The 20,060-nt window shown below is 43.5% G+C and overlaps 2 protein-coding genes across 3 annotated transcripts; both read left to right on the top strand.

Annotated features, from left to right (window-relative positions):
• The first annotated feature begins 2,202 nt into the window (after positions 1-2,202).
• Positions 2,203-12,469, top strand: LOC105897852 (von Willebrand factor A domain-containing protein 1). Its single transcript, XM_012824831.3, has 6 exons — positions 2,203-2,943; positions 5,367-5,921; positions 7,096-7,422; positions 8,227-8,511; positions 9,832-10,113; positions 11,245-12,469. The coding sequence occupies exons 1-6, from the start codon at positions 2,862-2,864 to the stop codon at positions 11,256-11,258; spliced, it is 1,545 nt and encodes a 514-aa protein (XP_012680285.1). The 5' UTR covers positions 2,203-2,861; the 3' UTR covers positions 11,259-12,469.
• Positions 12,470-14,467: 1,998 nt separating this feature from the next.
• On the top strand, positions 14,468-19,719 carry LOC105897912 (cyclin-L2). Of its 2 annotated transcripts, none has more exons than XM_012824903.3 (10): positions 14,468-14,802; positions 15,137-15,211; positions 15,529-15,638; positions 17,084-17,204; positions 17,613-17,677; positions 17,813-17,912; positions 18,195-18,450; positions 18,847-18,934; positions 19,151-19,216; positions 19,353-19,719. In XM_012824903.3, the coding sequence occupies exons 1-10, from the start codon at positions 14,581-14,583 to the stop codon at positions 19,582-19,584; spliced, it is 1,335 nt and encodes a 444-aa protein (XP_012680357.1). In that variant the 5' UTR covers positions 14,468-14,580; the 3' UTR covers positions 19,585-19,719. The 2 variants fall into 2 exon arrangements, with proteins under 2 accessions (XP_012680357.1, XP_031423973.1); XM_031568113.2 differs by having other exon boundaries at positions 19,129-19,216; positions 19,353-19,499.
• The last annotated feature ends 341 nt before the right edge of the window (positions 19,720-20,060 follow it).

Here is a 20,060-nt window from a genome sequence, read left to right as displayed (position 1 = left end):
CACAAATCCACCTGATCAGCAAAATCCTTCACAGACACACTTTATTACCTCCATACAGCAAGGAAACCTCAGCTGTGACTTCCCCTGTTAAGGGGAGACACAACACACAGTAGACACAGGCGTGGTTTGTTATCTACCTGTCCCATCATCTGAGGTAGGAAACCTGAGAGTGGTGTTTGGATTCCTTTAGCAAGAATGCATGGTAGCCTCCGCCAGAATGAGTAACAAGGAGGGTGCATGTCATGTAGATGTATCTTCAAATGGATAGACCTCTCTGCCGTTTATTTCACTATTGTGGAGTGGCCCAGAAAGGGTTAAAACTGGCTGCTCCCTTCGTTTCTTTGTCAAAAGAAAAACCCTTAACAAAATGAAAACACACCCAGGGGCTTCGGAACTCTCACCTCCCAGGACAAACATTCAGCCATGGCAGTTCACCGTGTTTGGCACAAACAGACTTCAATGGTCCTGGTTATCACAACTGCATTATCACAGGCCTACTCTGACTGTTTGTAGTCTGGCCAGCTTATCTCTGTGAGCTACATGGCCCCCTCTCCTGCATGAACTCTCTTCACACACACACTCACACACACACACACACACACACACACACACACACACACACACACACACACACACACACACACACACACACACACACACACACACAACCACACACACACACACACACACACACACACACACACACACACAAACACACACACACACACACACACACACACACACATAAGCACACCCACACGCTGGCTCTCTCTTTCCCTCTCTCTCTCTCTCTCACACACACACACACACACACACACACACACACACACACACACACACACACACACACACACACACACACACACACACACACACATAAGCACACCCACACGCTGGCTCTCTCTTTCCCTCTCTCTCTCTCTCACCCACACACTTGTATGCACCGACAATTATAAAGAATGTGAATTTCTTTGTGAACTCTTGCTAGGGCCATGAAAACCACATTTCATCAGTTCTGTGGCGTACGTCCAGATAGGAACTTGCCCAGCATTGTGTTTCCGGATCTGTTTTTAAATATTGTGATTTGTCAGGACAGTGCACTCACATTCATATTCTTTATGGATGGAGACCATAACCTCTGCTTCTCTGATATATCATCATCCCTGTTGTGTATTTTTAGCACTGTCACACACACAAACACACACACACACACACACACTCTTGGAGGACGAGCAAAAAGCTCAAAATGTCACTACTTAATAAATCCTGTTTTATGGGTGTTTTGGGTGTGCATATTATTTGCTCCTTTTCTAATACACACACACACACACACACTCACACAGACACACAGACACACACTCACACAGACACACACACACACAGACACATACACACACACACTCACACAGACACACACTCACACAGACACACACACACACACACTCACACAGACACACACACACACACACACACACACACACACACACACACACACATAGGCACACACACACACACACACACATAGGCACACACACACTTAAGCCCCACTGCATGCAAATTAAACTTTGTATTATCTTGCATTACTGAGAAATGTATCCTCATAGGCTTGTATCATAGATAGATGGCTCAACCTGCGTGAGCTGCCATCCAAGGTCAATGATGTTATAGTTTGCCTCCCCTTGCCTTAGCTTACCTACATGCTACGTGCAGGAAAAGTGTGACTGGAAAATACATCCTCATGGAGCAACATGGATACAAATACACAGTTACAGCTGGAAGATGGATGGTGATCCTAACTCCTCGACATTTTCACTGCCACCCAAGGACATGGATTTGATATGGACATTCACACATGTTCTCATTCACACAGAAATGCACTTGCAGACAGACAGACAGACACACAAAGACACACACACACACACACACACACACACACAAATACACTTGCAGACAGACAGTGACACACACACAAACACACACTTGTCTCCCCTTCACAGTGTCGTCCTTGAAAAGTTCTATTTTATCATGAGTAATCAGAGAATGAGGGGGAAGAACTGGTGAAAAGGTTTACACTTGACACTTGTTACACATCCTCACATGGTAGAATCATGGCCAATTGCCCATCACGTCCTAACACGCCACAAAGTCGTCTTTGTTCAGATGAATTTGCACTTTCAGAGTTAACGAAGAGAGAGGGGTGAATCAAATACATTCTGTATTAGTTTATAAAAACACCTGACTTCTCCATATTAAACTCACTTGTTAACGACAAACAAAGAGGACAGTTCCAATAATGGTGACGCATTGATTCATTGACTTGTGAAGGGAGGAGGCAAGGGTCCAAGAAGACAATCAAGCAGGGAAGCAAAACGTATTTGTTGGTAATCAGCAGTCTAGAGTGCTAGAGGGAGAGGAGACGTTTGTATCATTTTGCTCTCACGGAAGGAGGGATTATCATTCAGTAATTGCCAGAGAGGCTTGGCCGACTTTCAATGAAGGTATGCCAGACTGGAAAAGTGCACACAACTTTTGTTAAACTGTTGGAGGAAACGTTTCCATTCCAATTGCAGGATATACGCAGGTGGCGGAGATGTGGTGAGATCCTCGACGCAGGGTCCCGGGATTTAATATTTCAGCATTTATTCATTTTGGTCGCGGTAAGAAAGACGCTTGAAACCGACGGAATGTAATGTGATTTTCCAGACTGATATGTCCGTGTTGGTAGAACTCCCTGCGATGGGAGATGGACTGCACGGCATCCTTATCAAAGAATTAATCGGACGACGTTTGAAAGAAATTCGGTAGTAGAATCTCTGACTCTTCACTTTATTAGCAGATACATTGTTAGTGATCACGTCAAGATGCACTGGTCCACGTTGGCCTTCCTAATCGCCGGAGTTGTTCTTCGGCCCTCAGAAGCTCAGGACGCCCTACCTGTCACAGGTGAGTGTAAAGAGAGAGAATGTAAACTATCGATGAGAATTTCTCGAAATATTTAAAATGATTTCCAGTGAAAAATAATCCTAATCTCATGATCTCCGTGGGCTAGTCACTGATTCGTCTCATGGTTATTATGTGAACTTCCCAAAAGAAAAATCACATATTTTGACGATCATTAACTAACCGGACAGCTGTTTAATTATGTAAGAATGCAGAGTTGCAGGGCTTCCAGAAGCAGCCGAGTGTGGCACAAATGTTGTGTTGTGTCCAAAGTCAACTACCTATACATCTGCAAGCATTACACACACACACACACACATTGCACACGCCAACAAACAAATCGTTTAAGTGTGTTATATTACTGCAATATTTATCCCTGACCAAGTCAGTCAAAATGTGTGGGATCAGATTTTAGACTTGGATGTGTTTATAAAGGGCACCTGCTGCAAACTAAATGAGAGAGAGAGTCTTATAAATGTATTTGTATTGGTCTATGTGTGTATGTAGGAATGATTCAGCTGAACACAGCATCACAATACATCCATTTATCTGTGTGTGTTTCTCTGTGTTTGTCAGTTAGAGTGAAGAGAAAGCTAAAAAAAAAAAAAAAAGAGGCACAGTGAGAGGGCCAGAAAAGAGGTTTTATTTTACACACTCTTATTTTAATAAAATAATTCACAATTCATCCCTTGCCAAAATGAATTGGCCATAAAACATTGCTTTTTCTGTTACCACATAAGGTTCCATTGTCTCTTCTCCAGAAAGTTCATTTGGAAGGCAGATAAGAAAGGTTACACCATGATGGACATAAATATACATGGCTCTGAAGTTTTTATCAAAAGGCAAACATAATGTTTGCAGGTACAAGGCAGCACTCAGTTTGAACAAAGTGTCAAGAGGCTGTGGTGGTCCTCGAAACCACTTTCAAATACAGTATCTGTGTCACAGGGTTTTCTTTATAAAAAAGGGAACTATTTTTCCATTGGAATGCAGGGAAGGCACATTCTTTTGATCCTCCACATACAAGTTGCCAACGCTAATCCAGTCTCCCTCCTCTGTTTCTGTCATTCCTGGGTCCCTCTTCCTCTTTTCTCTCCCTACTTCCCTCAGTCTCTGTCCCTGTTTTTCATTTCTATGGCCCTCCACTCCAATCTTATGACTTCTCTCTGCTATTTATTGTATCCTCTCATGTTGCCCATTTTCCTCTTTCTCTTTTAGCTTTTAATGTTTCTATGCTATTTGACTTTGGAGGATGAGTGAAGAATGAGAGAGAGCATTCTTTCTCTCTCTCACACACACACCCTTTCTCTCTCCCTCTCTATCTCTTCCGGTCTGTTTTACCTCTTACTTGTTGCTCAAGCACTCCATGAAACTTTAATCACCATAGGCTCGTCTTTTCAAGTACTCTGGATCCAAAGATGAAAGAATAAAAACAGTACACAGGAATCGGAAAAGAGAGAGGAAGGAAGAAGTAATATACATCATATGTTCACAAGCATAGTATACCGTGTAATGAGTCTGTAATTAAGTATTGAACGGTGCCTGTATGTGTGTAGTGCAAGTGTGTGATTGTGCATGTGAACATACCTGGACAGGTGTGGGCAAGCACCATTGTTCTGTGGTCTTCCTTTGTACTGTTTTATGCAGGACTCTGGGTTGCGCCTGCAGTGTGCCTCCACCTCTCTACTCTCGGGTCCTATCATGTTGCTGCTTCATTAAATGCATTCAGTCTCACACAATGGCCTACAGGAGTCTATGTGTTTTTCTCACGACACAGAGCCAAAAGGTGTGTGTGGAGCCTGAGCTGCTTACCGGCTTCTCTCCGTCTCCTACCCCTCCTCCTCCTCGCCTCTTCCTCTGTTTGTGGCTAAATGGATTGTGATTATATTTGATTTGCTATCTGACAAGATTAAGTGGCATTGGATTAAAAAAAACAAATATGTTGTTCACGTTGCTAGAGTAACAACAAACACCTGTGGTGGATAATTCCATTAGCAAACAAGGATCTCCATGTGTGTGAAATGGCATTCATTACAATTGATTGGTTTCTAAGACCCCCAGCCTGTGGATGTAATCAGCATCTATGCTGGTGCGTAGGCCACAAGTACTGGGTTGGCTAGCATTGTTTGTCTTCATGCACATTAATGATGTAATGTAAAATTACTGTTTTTAATGTATTCCTTTACATTTCTCAAGGAAATGCATAGGATTCATCATAGCTGCAGAAATATGTTATTTTGTCAAGAATTTTCACTGAAAACTACATATTATCCTTTTACATCTGAGAACAAACAAGCACTGTTGGGGGGGATTTCCACTGTTTGCCATAATGACAACGTTGACTGTGTTTCCCTCTGTCTCTTTCTCCATGTTTCCTCCTGTCTTCTTGTGTGTGGCCTCAACCCCTCCCTCCCCCTCCACCTCAGTGCTGAACTGCTGCGAGGGGGACATCGTCATCGTCCTGGATGCTTCAAGCAGTGTTGCCGCCTACGAGTTCACCCACATGGTCCACTTCCTGTCCGAACTGTTCCGCCCGTTCATGTTGGGGCGGGGCCACGTCCGGGTGGGGCTTCTGCAGGTGGGCACCGAGCCTCAGCTGGCGTTCGACCTGGACACCCACACCACCCAGGGCGGGCTGTACTGGGCGATACGTAACACCCAGCAGCTCCAGGGGGACACCAACACGGCCGCTGCCCTGCGCCTGGCCCAGGGAACGCTGGGAGTCTCTCCGGGGGCTGAACGGAGGGAGGGGCCTCCCAAGGTGCTCCTCTGGCTGACGGATGGGGTGGAGCCTGGGCCAATGGACGAACCAATGGCAGAGCTCCGGCAAGCAGGTGTGGCGGTTCTGGCTGTCTCCACGGGATCGGGCAACTACCAGGTGTTCCGCCGCCTGGTGACTCCCCCTGTTGAAGAGCACTTGCACTTTGTGGACGTGGATGATTTTGGCATCATTACAGAAGACGTCCGAAATGCCATCATTGGTAAGAGATAAAAGGGGTACTCCAATGTGGAAAGAGAGAGAGAGAGATAGAAAGATAGAAATAGAGACAGAAAGGGATTGAAGTTGAGAGCCAGAAAAACAGGGATGTAATGACAGAGATGAAGAGGTTGAAACAGAAAGAGTAAGCGACAGAGACAGATTGTATATAGAGAGAAAGTCATAAGTAGAGATGAAAGGAAATAGACGGGCAGGATATATCAAGGCGCTATTTGAGCGAAGGTGCAGCTGGGCCCAGAGATGACAATGTGAAGAAAGGAAGTGCAGCTAATTTAGTTTTATGAGATGACTGATTTGGGGCTCAAAGCAAATTATGAGGAGACAAGGAAAACTCACAGCCTCGTCAGGAGAAAAGAGCAGTGCCCAAATAAAAAAATGAAAACCCACGCCCAAGCTAAAATGAAATAATCCCCATTCTGGAGTCACATGTGCCTATTCAGTTTAATGTAACAATTTTCATAATCGACAAATAATGAATCCTTTCAGATTCACACGTGGCAAAACAGCACAGCTTCTCAGAAGCATAATGAGAGGGATGAGTGCCTCTTGACGGGGGCTAGTTCTACTGTGTGACCTGTTAAATGTTCTTAATGAACCTTGGCTTGCCTCTTTTCATCTCTCTTCTGTTTCTCTCTGGCTGTCCCTCTCTCTTTCCCCATCTCTCTCACACTCACACACTCACACACACTATCACTATCAATCTAGTTTTGTACGACCTGAAGGGTTTTACAGCTTTAAACAATCCTACAGCACCCTTGATGAAACTCTCATCCGGACCATCAAAAACAGAATGGAGGCTTATAGTACTCACTACGTTGAAATGCAATTTTCAGTCTTGCTCAAGCAGTGAATACAAATGAATCCTTTTGGAATTACGGGTAAAGATATTATGTAGTGGATGTGACCTCATGGTGGTTTCTGCAATGCTAAAAACCCATTTGCAGATTTGCCTAATTACAGGAACACGATAACATTATAGTTATGGTGTCGGGTTTGGGAGCACAATTTTCTTTACTGCGTAGATGTGTGGCTGCCGCTTTTCACAGTAATCAGGCTCAAAGGTCTTTGGTCATGGGTCAAAGGTCATGAACTGAAATGAGTGGAACCAGTTTCACTGTTGTTATGCTGGAAAGTGAACGATCTCTCCCTTGTGTCAGAGATCATCCAAGCAGAGCGGCTTCAGGTGCGTGATGTGACTTCCAGGAGTGCCGTCCTGCAATGGAGACCAGTTCTGACCGCAGGGACTGGGACCTACAAGCTCTCCTATGAGCCCTTAGTGGATGGCCTAACCCCAGTAAGCCCCGGTACCAGCACCAGCACAAGCACCATCTGGGGGCAGCGCGTCAGACAGACCCTGCCGGGGGACTACAGCACGGTGGAGCTGACCAGTCTGAGGCCAGGCACCAAGTACACGGTGTCACTCACACCCGAGTCCAATCAACAGCTGCACAAGCCTCTCGGAGTGACCTTCACTACACTATCAGGTGAGGGGGGGGTGTGAGAAAGAGGAAAAAGAGAGTGATGGAGGAGGTGAGGGAGAGGGAGTAAATGAGAGGGAGAGCTAAAGTGAGAGGGATAGTTTTAGACTGAGAGGAATATGGAGAGTAGGAAGGAAGGAAAAGCCTGAAAAAGAGGAAGACATTAAGAGTGACTGCTGAAGAAAGAGGGAAAGGGGAATGGCGTATAAACCTCCTCACTCACCTCCACCACCCACCAGTTCACCCTGAAGCTATGCAACATTAGCGACAGCAGACCACAAGCTGTGAAAGAAAAGGAAGAACTGAGCTTGTAAGAGAGGCAGAGAGAAATAGAGAGAAAGAACTAGAGGGAGACGATGGAGATGGATGAAGGATATGAAACTGTCAGACAGAGGGTGAAACTGTATCTGGCTGAATTATAGATGCATAAAATTCATTGATTATAGAACTGAAGAAGTAAATGGTGCTGCAATCATTAATAGGATTCATCCTGCACCACAGTGCAGTAGCTGGAAATTCAGTAGTTCACTTCACTAGTTGCATTAGCATTTCCTCCTTCATCTCCCTGCCATACAGAGAAAGGTTTGGATTGAAGGTTAAGGTTCCTTAGAGGGTTTATTCCAAAAAAAACTGATAGCTAAAATGGTTCTACAGAGAATGGTTCATAATAAGAACCCTTTTTGTGTTTTGCTTGCCGATTAACTTAATACTAAACGTTTCACTTAAAACCCTTAAATGTTTCTCAAGACAGAACTCTGCCAAAAGGTTCTACGAAATGTGTTTTCCAAAGAACCTCTTTCCCTTTTTCAGATGTTCCAAAGGTTCTTAGTCCAACCACAGTCTCTATTTCTGAGGTGGGCCCAGACCATTTACGTGTGAGCTGGGGCCCACAGCAGCCCAGTCGGGTTCGGCGGTACCAGGTGGAGTATGCTGTCCTTCCTGTTGGAGAGGTCCAAACGGTTATCTTCAGTGGTCACGAGAACTCCACCTTGCTGACTCGGCTTCAACCAAATTCGATCTACCTGGTCACGGTCAGTGCATTGCACTTCACTGGACAGGAGAGAGCGATGTCGGTCAAAGCCTGCACTCAGGAGGGTAAGGCGGAGTCCTCAAGAGGTCCATCTCAGCTCCATTTTCCTAATTATGTGTACAAATTAACTGGACAGATGGAAACCCGATGTCTTGCCTTGTCACAATCCATTATTTTTCATATCATTACTTGGGAGAAGACGACACGTGCTCAAATCACTGTTCGACATCAACTAAAACACTCCCCAAAGCTTGCTGACTGCTCTGGTGGAAAATGTACAGTTTTCACTGAAGGCTAATATCTCAGAGCAAAAAGTGAGCACACAAGATTTAGATTGGCAGTGCCATGCTAGACTGGATTCATATACGGCTACAACTACCGTTTTCTGATAACTAGACGGTGTATCTGAATTAAAAACAGATAAAGAAACGGCAATTAGGTAGCAAACATGGTCTCATTTACCTGACCGTTCACGTTTCTGCTTTCACAGAGATAATAAAGTCAAGTAATTTATTTCAGTTTCAGCAGGCTGATTGGATTTAATTAAATTAAGTGATTAAAATGCAAGAAATAAATTGTGAGCATATGCTTTCAAGCTTGCCAGGTTATTGTCAGGCATGAGCTGGATTGGGATCGCGTGTTCAGATCTAGCCGTGGTGCCCGTGTTTTGTTTGATATTTCTCTGGCTGACACAGATGAGATGCCCCTACCCTTCACAAACACACACAATTCCACAAGTACAAACCTCCTCTGACCAAGGATTGACGTGTGCAACACAGAGACTGAAAAAGAGTCAGGGATGAACATTTTCAGTCCAGAGCTCTAAACCTGTGAGGGTAAGAGTGATGAACGACAGGGAAGTAGCCAGAAGCACAATCCCAAAAGGTCACGACTTTTTTTTTAGAGAGGGACCCCACTCTGACATTCTTGAGGCTGTTATGCATAATTTAGAAAGTGAAAAAAGTCCCCTTTTTAAGGGAGAAAGACTCACCCTCTTTAATAAGCTGGTGATGCCCCTAACCCAACGACCTTGACACAGCGAGATGCATTACTTTATATATATATATATATACTATAGTTTTTACCTAAAGGGGGAAAGATACGAAGACAGTCCTTGTGTCTGGAACACATACACTTGACTTGATTGAACTTTGAGAGCTGTGTTATGTCATGTTCTTATCTCATCGCTTGTCACTCTCTCTATCTCTCCCTCTATCTTCCCCCATCCTCCTCACTTCATGCCATAATCCCCCTTTCTTTTCCTCTTTATCTCACCACCTCAAACTTGCATTCATCTCTCATCCCCGTCTCTATCTCACTTTGCTTTCCCTCCCTGTTTCTACACCTCTTACACCTGTCTCTCCCTCCACCTCCATCCATCTCAGTTTTGCCCCCTCTGGAGGACCTCCATCTCAAGCCTATGGGTCAGGACTCCGCACGGGTGGAGTGGAGAGGTCGTGCTGAGATAGTACAGGGTTACTGGGTGAGCTGGGATGGGGCCAGACCTTCGCCATCTCGCCAACCATCTTCCTCCTCATCCCTCTACCTGCCGTCCGACTCCGGGTCCACCGTCCTCACCAACCTGGCACCCAACAGCCGGGTGTGTGTGTCGCCTGTGTACAGGACAGCACGGGGCCAAGGCCTGTGCTGCACACACACACATTCAGGTTTGAATGTTAATATTGCACATTCGCACATGTTAGAGATTGTTATTGGTAGATATGCTCACATTTTGTATGCAAAAAAAAACATTTGTATTAGCTAGGGAAAAGACCAGAGCAAAATCTGAAGATGAACTCTTCAGGAAGGAACTCTGAGACTGCCTTACTCAATTTCCGACACTTTTGAATGCTATAATCTGAAGTGATCCAAGTCTTGCTAATTTGTTGTTGCACTGCCTTTACAGTGCATTCAGAAAGTATTCAGACCCCTTTACTTTTTTCACATTTTGTTATGTTGCAGCTTTTTGCTAAAATGATTTAAAGTAATTTTCCCGACATCAGTCTACATTCAATACCCCATAATGACAAAGCGAAAACAGAATTTTAGAATTTTTTACAAATGTATTAAAAATAAAAAACTGATATCACATTGAGTATTTAGTATTCAGTAATAGGACCCTTTGCTGTGACACTTGAGCTCAGGTGCCTGCCATTTGTCTTCATCATTTTTGCGGTGTTTATACACCTTGATTGGCCAGATGGAAACCCCTCCTTAGTGAAAGACACAGGGAGACCCACTTGGGGTTTGCTAAAAAGCACCTAAAGGACTCAGACTGTGAGATAAACAAGATTCTGATGGTCTGATGAAACCAAGAGTCGAGGCTGTATCGCTACTAAAGGTGCTTCAACTAAGTACCGAGTAAAGGGTCTGGAAACTTATGTCAATGTGATATTTCAGTTATTCCTTCTTAATCAATTTGCAAACATCTCTTATCCTGTTTTCGCTTTGTCATTATGGGGTATTGAGTGCAGATTGGGGAGGGGAAAATGTATTACAATGAAAAAAGCACAAATAGCATAAAGTGAATAAAGTAAAGTGGTCTGAATACTTTCTGAATGCACTGTAGATTCTTACCAACCCTGAACATCTGTCTGTGTCTGCAGTGAACTAGAACTACACTTTATCTGTATAAACACTGAAGTACTTAAGCTATGTAACTCTCAGCCTCTCTGGCATGTAGATATACAATCATCTTTAGTACGTCTTTACATTCTCAACAGTGTATTTATCTAACTCCATTTTTCCTGTCCCCCCATCTCATCTTTCCTGGCTGACCTTCTTACCCTTGCCTGCAGAAACTTGGCAGTAGATATCCTATTCTTCGCATTCACTTTCGAAACCAAGAGCAAAAACCAAGGCACGCTGCTGGAAAATAAGGCAGGATCATCTCTACTCTGCAAAACCCATCAAGTTTCATTGTTGTTCCTTGTCTACAATCATGGCCTGTTAATGCGCAAATTGTTTATGTTTAGAGTTTGAATGAAATTGCGCAGCTGAGGCCATGGACCATAGCAACTGTAGATCAACAGAAACAAAAATCAGGTCACCTTGAAGAGGCAGAAAATGGAAGATAGAGAGAGGCAAAATGCTTTTAAAAGGGGCACATTAGACATTTTAAATCTTTACAGCAGAAGATGCTGCCTGACCCATGTCTGCTGTAGAGTGGCCGAAAAAGTAATGGAAGGCATCTGGAGAGTGCTGTGTTACTGGGGAACCTGAGGAGGACACAACTGTTGTTGCTGAAATTCTTGTTGCCCTGTCATCTTCACTGTAACCTGCGATATACACACACAATCACAAACTTACACACATCTACACAGACACACACAGATAAACAGAGCAGACACACATGTTTACAAGAAGACATAAATTCACAGACATGTACGTCTGCCCTTGACAACCAAATATTCAGTAATTCAGTTATACAACCTTTCTGCTGCATGCCATATGCCAAAGGCGTACATGTATCAGGATCATCTTACTAAAAACTCATGTAGGTAGTGGGGGCAGATGGATTGGTGTGGTATATACTGAGTGCCTGTGTGTGGACAGTGACACTCAGTGGTCATTTTATTGTATTACACCTGACTGAAAGCAAACTGTATTACTCGTCAAAGTAACCATTTCATAACAGTCCAGTTAAACCAAATATTTAGTGCAAGGATGAATGTTATTAATTAATGTATTATAAATTAAGCTGTATAGCCTATATCTTATCTGCTTTTGAGGTGTAAAAACTGATGTTGATTTATATGATTTGTATAAAGGACTAAAACATTTGGTGCTATTACTACATTGGTGTGACTTTTAAAACATGCTGTTGTTTAGTGGTTTCAGAAAAACTTGCATAATATGTGTGGCCCAACAAAGGGGGGGTGACATGATAAATGCACTTTTATGTAAAATTAGCACAATTTTAAGTACAAATCTGTCAAGTCAATGATATGTTATGTGATACTATGCACATGCACATAGGCCTACTAGTACTACAAATTAAAGGAATAAATATGGAGTGTATAATCTGAGAGTCACTGTCTTCTCATTGCACAAACAATGTGTCAGCTGACTGGCTCGCTGGAAATCTAAAATAAGAAGCTGGTTCGCCTGGTTCAACCTCTCACCTCCTCTAAAGCACCCAAACACTGTCTTCACTCCTTCAACAGACTGCCAAACTGTCCACACATTCTCCTCACACTACACACTCGCATTACCTTTGAAAGCTCGCCCAAAAAAACTCCTGTTGTCAGCTGAACTCCTCTGCCACAAGCAATTCCTGCATTCCTGTTCACTTACATCGCATGTGAGTCAGAGTGTGCACAGACGACAGGGATGTTTGAGGAGGACGAATAATCCATTAATCAAAGCAACTACCCAACATGGCCGACTAAGTGGCCTAATAAGCTCTGGCTTTACCTGCAACGGTAATGGAAGGCCTGTTACGACCCGTCAAGGGATGCTGATGTTGATGCTGATACTGATACTGTTGGTAAAATAACATTATCTGATTAGACACTGCCACAGGTCATGAAAGCTAAACTATCAATATAAGATGAAATCACACAGTGTGCTTTATGTACACATAGCCTACATACAGGTGCATCTCAAACAATTTGAATATCGTGGAAAAGTTAATTTTACAGCTAAGAGCTATACTCAGCTAATTAACTAAAAACACAAAAAAGTATGTTCATTTATGCACTCAATACTTGGTCGGGGCTCCTTTAGCACAAATGAATGCATCAATTTGGCGTGACAGGGAAGCAATCAGCCAGTGGCACTGCTGAGGTCTTATGGAAGCCCAGGTTGCTTTGATAGTGGCCTACAGCTCGTCTGTATTGTTGGGTCTGGTGGATCTCATTTTCCTCTTGACAATACCCCATAGATTCTTTATGGGGTTCAGGTCAGACCAGTTGGTTGGCCAATCAAGCACAGAAATACAATGGGCAGAAAACCAGTTACCAGTCGTGTTGGCACTGTGGGCAGGTGTCAAGTCGTGCTGGAAAAGGAAATCAGCATCTCCGTAAAGCTTGTCAGCAGACGGAAACATGAAGTGCTCTTAAATCTCCTGGTAGACGGCTACATTGACTCTGGACTTGATAAAACACAGTGGACCAACACCAGCAGATGACATGGCACCCCAAATCATCACTGACTGTGGATAATTCACACTGGACTTCAAGCAACTTGGGTCTGTCCCTCTCCACTCTTCCTCCAGACTCTGGGACCTTGATTTCCAAAGAAATGCAAAATTTCCACTGAGCAACTGTCTTTTTCTCTTTCGCTCAGGTAAGATGCTTCTGACGTTGTGTATGGTTAAAAAGTGGCTTGACACTAGGAATGCGACATTTGTAGCCCATTTCCTGGACACATCTGTGCGTGGTGGCTCTTGATGCACTGACTCCAGCCTCAGTCCACTCCTTGTGAAGCTCCCCCTTAGTTCTTGAATCGGCTTTGCTTGACAATCCTCTAAGGCTGCGGTCATCTCTGTTGCTTGTGCACCTTTTCCTACCACACCTTTCCCTTCCAATCAACTTTCCATGAATATGCTTTGATACAGCACTCTATGAACAACCAGCCATTTCAGCAATGACTTTATGTGGCTTACCAGACCGAGACATTGAAGGCTCAGGAAACCTTTGCAGGTATTTTGAGTTAATTAGCTGATTAGAGCTCTTCTCAGGTTGACATTTCAGTATTTTAAATTCTTTATTCTAATATTTTGAGATACTCGATTTTTTTATTTCCATGAGCTGTAAACCGCAATCATCGAGATTAAGACAAAAAGGTCTTGAAACATTTTTCCACGATATTCAAATTTTTTGAGATGCTCCTGTATATGCACATATGCATATGCATATGCATTTCTTAGAGGCCTACACTTATTTGTATGTGTACCGGTATGTTAACTATGTGCATTAAATCAAATTAAAACGTGCATGCCTTTGTACGCTTAAACCGAATTCGACTTTAAATGATACAAATCGTATTGGTTTTTTTTGTTTACATCTGAATCCGACCAATCAGAAGCCAACAGGAAGTAACAGGTTGTGCTAAGCGTGTGTGACTGCGTTCGAGTGCCTGCCCTGAGCCTCGATCTCTACTTGTTCCTGCTGCCCTCCCTTGAGCACACAATGGCGGCGGGAGATTTGAGACTGCCCGGGGAGGGCATACTAATTAGGGACAAATTTTATTCCGGAGTGATGCTAACTCTGGAGAATTGTATTTTACCCGCGGAACAATTATGTCGAACCCCGTCGGCCGAGCACGGCCTGTCTTGGGAGACTGAGGAGCAGCTACGAATTAGAGGCTGCGAAAGGATCCAGGCCGCGGGGATATTGCTTCGACTTCCACAGGTTGGCAAGGATGTCTCTTAATCCAAATATATCAAACATGCTTTCCTTCGCAACTACAGAAAACAATATGTCGCTAAACTAGGTGTAGAAGGTGTTACACGTCTTGCAAGTTATATTCTTCATGCAATTTTTGATTTGCACGTGCCTTTAGTGTCGTTTGTTTCCTACCTCACTTTGTTAAGAAAGCAATTGAACTTGCTTCCACTGCATATAATACCATTCGAGCTCTTTTGCAGACCACGCCATTACGTTTTGCATCGGGGTTTAATGGATCAGCTCATTGACACACTGAAGCGATCTAAGCGCTATGACCTGACCATGTACTCTTTTGCAGGTTGCCATGGCCACTGGGCAGATACTATTCCAGAGGTTTTACTACTGCAAGTCATTTGTACGACACTGTGGAGAGGTAATCTGTCAATAATCAGTTTTGCAACTTTCCTGTAGGTAGGTCAAGTCCTTTGAGCAGAAAAGTAAATGCTGGGCTGTAATTTTCATTTGATCCTCCTATGAACGTGTACATGCCTGCAGATACTTTAGACCTCATTCTTGTCATAATTAGCATTTTTATTTTTGAGTATTTCATTTTACCTCCCCTAACCAAATGGGACAGTAAATTGTGTGTCCTGTAATCATTTCCAGACTTCATTCATTCATTCATTCATTCATTCATTCATTCATCCATCCCTTCCTTCCTTCCTTCCCTTCCCTCCCCTCCTTGTTTAGATTGTTGCCATGGCGTGTGTACATCTGGCATCAAAGATTGAAGAGGAGCCACGGAGGGTCCGTGATGTGCTGAATGTGTTCTACTTCCTGAAAGACAGTAGAGGAGGCAAGTGAGTAAGCATGCTTATGTAGGTGTACACACAAGAGCAAACAAGCATACATTGTCTCTCAATAGCATGAATGGTCACACACACACACACACACACACACACACACACCTGGGCAAGTGCTCTACAATACATGAATCAGTTTGAGCTAGTTCAGATAAGAAAATCTATTTAATTGACACAATGATCACCATTGCTGTCATTTCCCCTTCCCTACTCTTTCTGGTGCACGACTGATTGTATGACTTCATTCCTATTTTTCAGTCTTTCTTTTTTTATCTGCTGCTACCAGGATCATTAGTGTTCTGATAGCATGACACCCACGGCCTTTAAGCTGAGCAACATTGTCAAAATCTGTACAAAATCCTTCTGTGTTTTTGTGTGGCATTTATGTTTCTGACAGCAATGCATTCAGATGACTTCAGATAATGACTAGTCTGTGCATCTCAAAGTAAAGGGGGTGGTTAATATGGGGGCTGAGGAGGTGTAATTTGAACACACTTGTCCTGAATATTGCAGGGAACTGTGGATGGATCACTAAAATGATCTTCAGATTAGGCATTGCATGCGATGGATGTTGTGTCAAATCGAATTGATGCGTGTGTCCCCCATAGGATTATTTTGTCTTTTCTCGCTTCATGCTGGGGGATCTTAGGATTTTAAAACTCTTAGGATATAGTAGAATATGACTATAAATTAATGTGGCCAAAAATAGCCACGTGTACTTTGCTTTGAATAAGCTTCAGCCATGGAATAAAGAAAAAGTTCCTGAAATGGTGCTTCCAAGTGCTTGAACTTGTATTTTACTGAACTTGTGGGCCTCCAGCCTTTGCCTACACTTGGATCAGCTTAAAATGTGCCGCAACTCGGCAAATGCTTTACAAAGCCCTGATGGTTTCAGTTGAGTCTGTCAGGCTAGCTGTGAGTTTCCAGAGGCAGGGCTGCACTATCCTACTGCACTAGTCACAATATTTGATGCGTTCCCTCCTCCAACATTCTTGCTTTTGCTCGAGTGCCTGTGCTTGTGAGCCATGTGTGTCTAAGTGCAGCACGCACTCTGCTTCGTGGAAAAGCAATGAGAACTCCTGACTGAACGATCAGCTTCAAATTAACTTCTTTGATATCAAACGCCAACGCTGATGTTCACCTTCTTGGTGGATCTGCATGCCTTTCTGTGTCCATGAAAAACTATTCTTGTCTGCGATCAGCATAACGTTTTAAAAGGGCATTAGAACATTGGTCAGAATGTGCTCCTGTGGCTCAAGAGGTAGAGCAAAGTGCTAACAACACCAAGGTCATGGGTAGGATTCCCAGGAGGCGCACACACTGATGGGGGGGGGGGGGAGCAAATGTTTGTCTGCACTATACTGTAAGTGGCATGGGGTAAAAACGTCTATTCAAACGGATAAGTGTACATCTCAATGATTCTCAGATGCACTCTCCCATAGAGCCCGCAGTCCCATGCCCTTGGATGCCAGTTACATCAGCATGAAGAGTCAAGTGATCAAAGCAGAGAGGAGACTACTGAAGGAGCTGGGTTTCTGTGTGCATGTCAAACACCCACATAAGGCAAGCCCTGGTCACACACACACACAGACACACTAATGCACACATATGCAGACGTTGTCTTGTCTGGCTATATTGTTAAATACTCCAACTTGTGTTGATAAAAGCTATATGAGAGAATTTCTCAAATCATGCCGTTTTAAGGGAGTCCAGTGATCGAAGCCAGTCAGTGTATTTACTGAAAAGAATAGCTGCTCATACTTAAAAAAAAAAAAAAAAGGCACAATAGAATTTGATCTGAGGAATATTGTGACTGACTGTTGCTACAAACATTTTTGTTATTGTCAAATCATATTTTTGTTATTGTATTTTGTCTCTTGTTTTTTTTTTTTTTTTTTTTTTTTAATTGCTACTTAATCATATTCTTGCAAAAACCTTTAGTAACAGTCAGTCCTTTTGTTTGTGTTTTAGATCATTGTGATGTACCTGCAAGTTTTAGAATGTGAAAAGAACTCGGAACTAGTTCAAATGGCGTGGTAAGTGCTTGCGCCTCTTCTTCAGTTCAGCTGAGTTCAGCACACATAGTGGTGATTGTGAACATTCTGTTTCAAGAAGAATAAATCTCGGTTTCTGTTGGTCTCCTCTTCGTCTCACCATCCATCTCTCTGCAGGAACTACATGAATGACAGTCTGAGGACGGACGTGTTTCTGAGGTTCAGAGCGGAGACGGTGGCCTGTGCCTGCATCTACCTGTCTGTCAGATTCCTACAGGTATCCCAATTCTTCCTAATAGCTCTAATACCAGTTTCCTGCTGTGCAAAAGCGTGAAGAAGCCCTATGTTTCTGGAAGAAGTTTGTGTGTTCCACAAATGATTGACAAGTGCCCCAAGTCACACATTCAACAGATATTCTTTGGAGTTTTGTTGTCAAGCGGTTGATCTAGTGTCATGATTAGTTCGTAACAGTTTGTTCAGAGTTAGTTCATGGTTGGCATACTGTTGTTTTTTTAGTCGACTCACAATTATTTTGACGTCTGTTTAAAATCTTGGTCAGATCCCTCTCCCGGATGAACCCCCATGGTTTTTGTTGTTCGGGGCGTCCGAGAAGGACTTGCGGGATATCTGTGGAAGGATCCTGCAACTGTACGACCTCCCGAGTGTGCCTCTGTCCAAACTCCTGAAGCAGGTACAGGAGGCGCGGCAGGCCCTGGATGCCCTCAGCAGCAAGGGAAAGCTCAGCATCGGGGAGTCTGCTGCTGCCACCCCCAACCTGGAGCCCCTCAGTAACTTCTCCCCTGCATCCAAAACAGGTGAGGACATGGAAGTGCCTGATGGCTGTCGTGGGAGCAAGAACCTTTGTGTTCTTCAGGTTTTACAAGAGCAGCAAGATTTGTATGGTGGTTTGATCAAATTAAGCTAGTGTACATTTTCATACATCTCAGCTCGTATGCCTCATTCAAAGGGCTTATTTCATCTTTTGAAAATAGCGTAACCTTATGATGTTTGAACTCTCCTTTGCCTCTTCATGTATCCACACCTCTATGTATGCACATCCAAATAAAAAACGGTTCAGGTCCCCAGCCAGAGACTACTCATGCTTCGTGTGTCTGCTCACGGAAAATTAACTTTTTTTGTAACTTTGAAGTGCTTGCTACCATGTTAGTTCAGTGTTTGTTTTTGCCATTCTTTACATTGCCTCCTCACAGAATCCCCTGCCGATGGTCAACCCAATCACAAGACCTCTCTAAACCATGTGGCCCTGAAGAACGCCTGTCGAAAACTCGACCGAGACGAGTAGGCAACCCCAGTATTTGTCTGTGACTTGGTCTCCCAGTGTAAAGTAGTGGTTGGACCCAAAATCTAAGAAATTAATTTCATATTGACCACTTTTTATGTGGGGTAGTTGCAGTATACATTAACACATTTGGTTAAAAACCAGATTAAATTTAGTGTTCAGTTCCATATATTGTAATTTGCATTCCTTACAGAAAAGTTTTGGTTGAATTCCAGGGAAAAGCGACGTAGTCGGAGTGAAGAGAGAAGAGAAACCAAAAGCATCTCTCCCCCCAGACGCAGGTAAGGGGAACCGTTGCGCCTTTGCAGGTCTCTAGGAGGTATATGCACATGAATTCACTCTTATGCTAAGGTGCTCCCTTTAACATTTTTCTCACTCTGTGTCTGTCAATCCCCCCCCCCCCCTTCTTCTCCTCAGGCGCAGCCGCAGTGTTGCCTCTCCCCGCCATTCTGTCTCTCCAGTATGTTACAAAAAAGTCTCTCGCAAAGAGAGGGATAGAGAGAAGGACAAGCGGAGGGAAAGAGAAAGAGATAAAGACAGGAGTAGGGAGAGGAAAAGAGCGAGGGACCCACAGAGGGATAAAGAGAGGGATTACCGGAGGGAGAGAGAAGGACCCAAGAAGGAAGTATATTCTTCACACAGAAGATGACCCTTCAAATCAGAGGAACTTACACTTCGGTGTAGATACATCATGGACCAAAAAACAAGACATTGTTCTAAAACTTTAGACGAAAAGTGCGTTCTTAAACAGTTTTTGTAATAAAAGTTATACATTTTCAAGTTTTCTTGGCTCAGAAGTATCTTTGTGTGTGTGTGTGTGTGTGTTTTTTACAATTCACACCTCTTCAGTAGTAGATAATTGAATGATAAATCCTGCTTTTAAAACTCGGTATCTCTGCTGGGAAAGACACCTACGTAATTAAACCAAAAGGGATTGTGGTCTCTGTGGTTGCTTCTCCACCTCTCCCCCCAGGGCTTAGATGGTCTCACACAGAACTAATGAACGGCAGTAACTGCCAGCCATGCACATTTTGACACCACCAAGCTGTTATTAATTACTGTCCTGTGTGCCTACGAAACAGCTGTGCAACACTACAACTACGTTTATCCTGCAGGCCAGTACTG

This window comes from Clupea harengus, chromosome 5 (assembly GCF_900700415.2).
Source record: "Clupea harengus chromosome 5, Ch_v2.0.2, whole genome shotgun sequence".
Lineage (NCBI taxonomy): Eukaryota > Metazoa > Chordata > Actinopteri > Clupeiformes > Clupeidae > Clupea > Clupea harengus.
The sequence above is the reverse complement of the archived record's forward strand: the minus strand, read 5'-3'. Positions and strand labels throughout refer to the sequence as shown.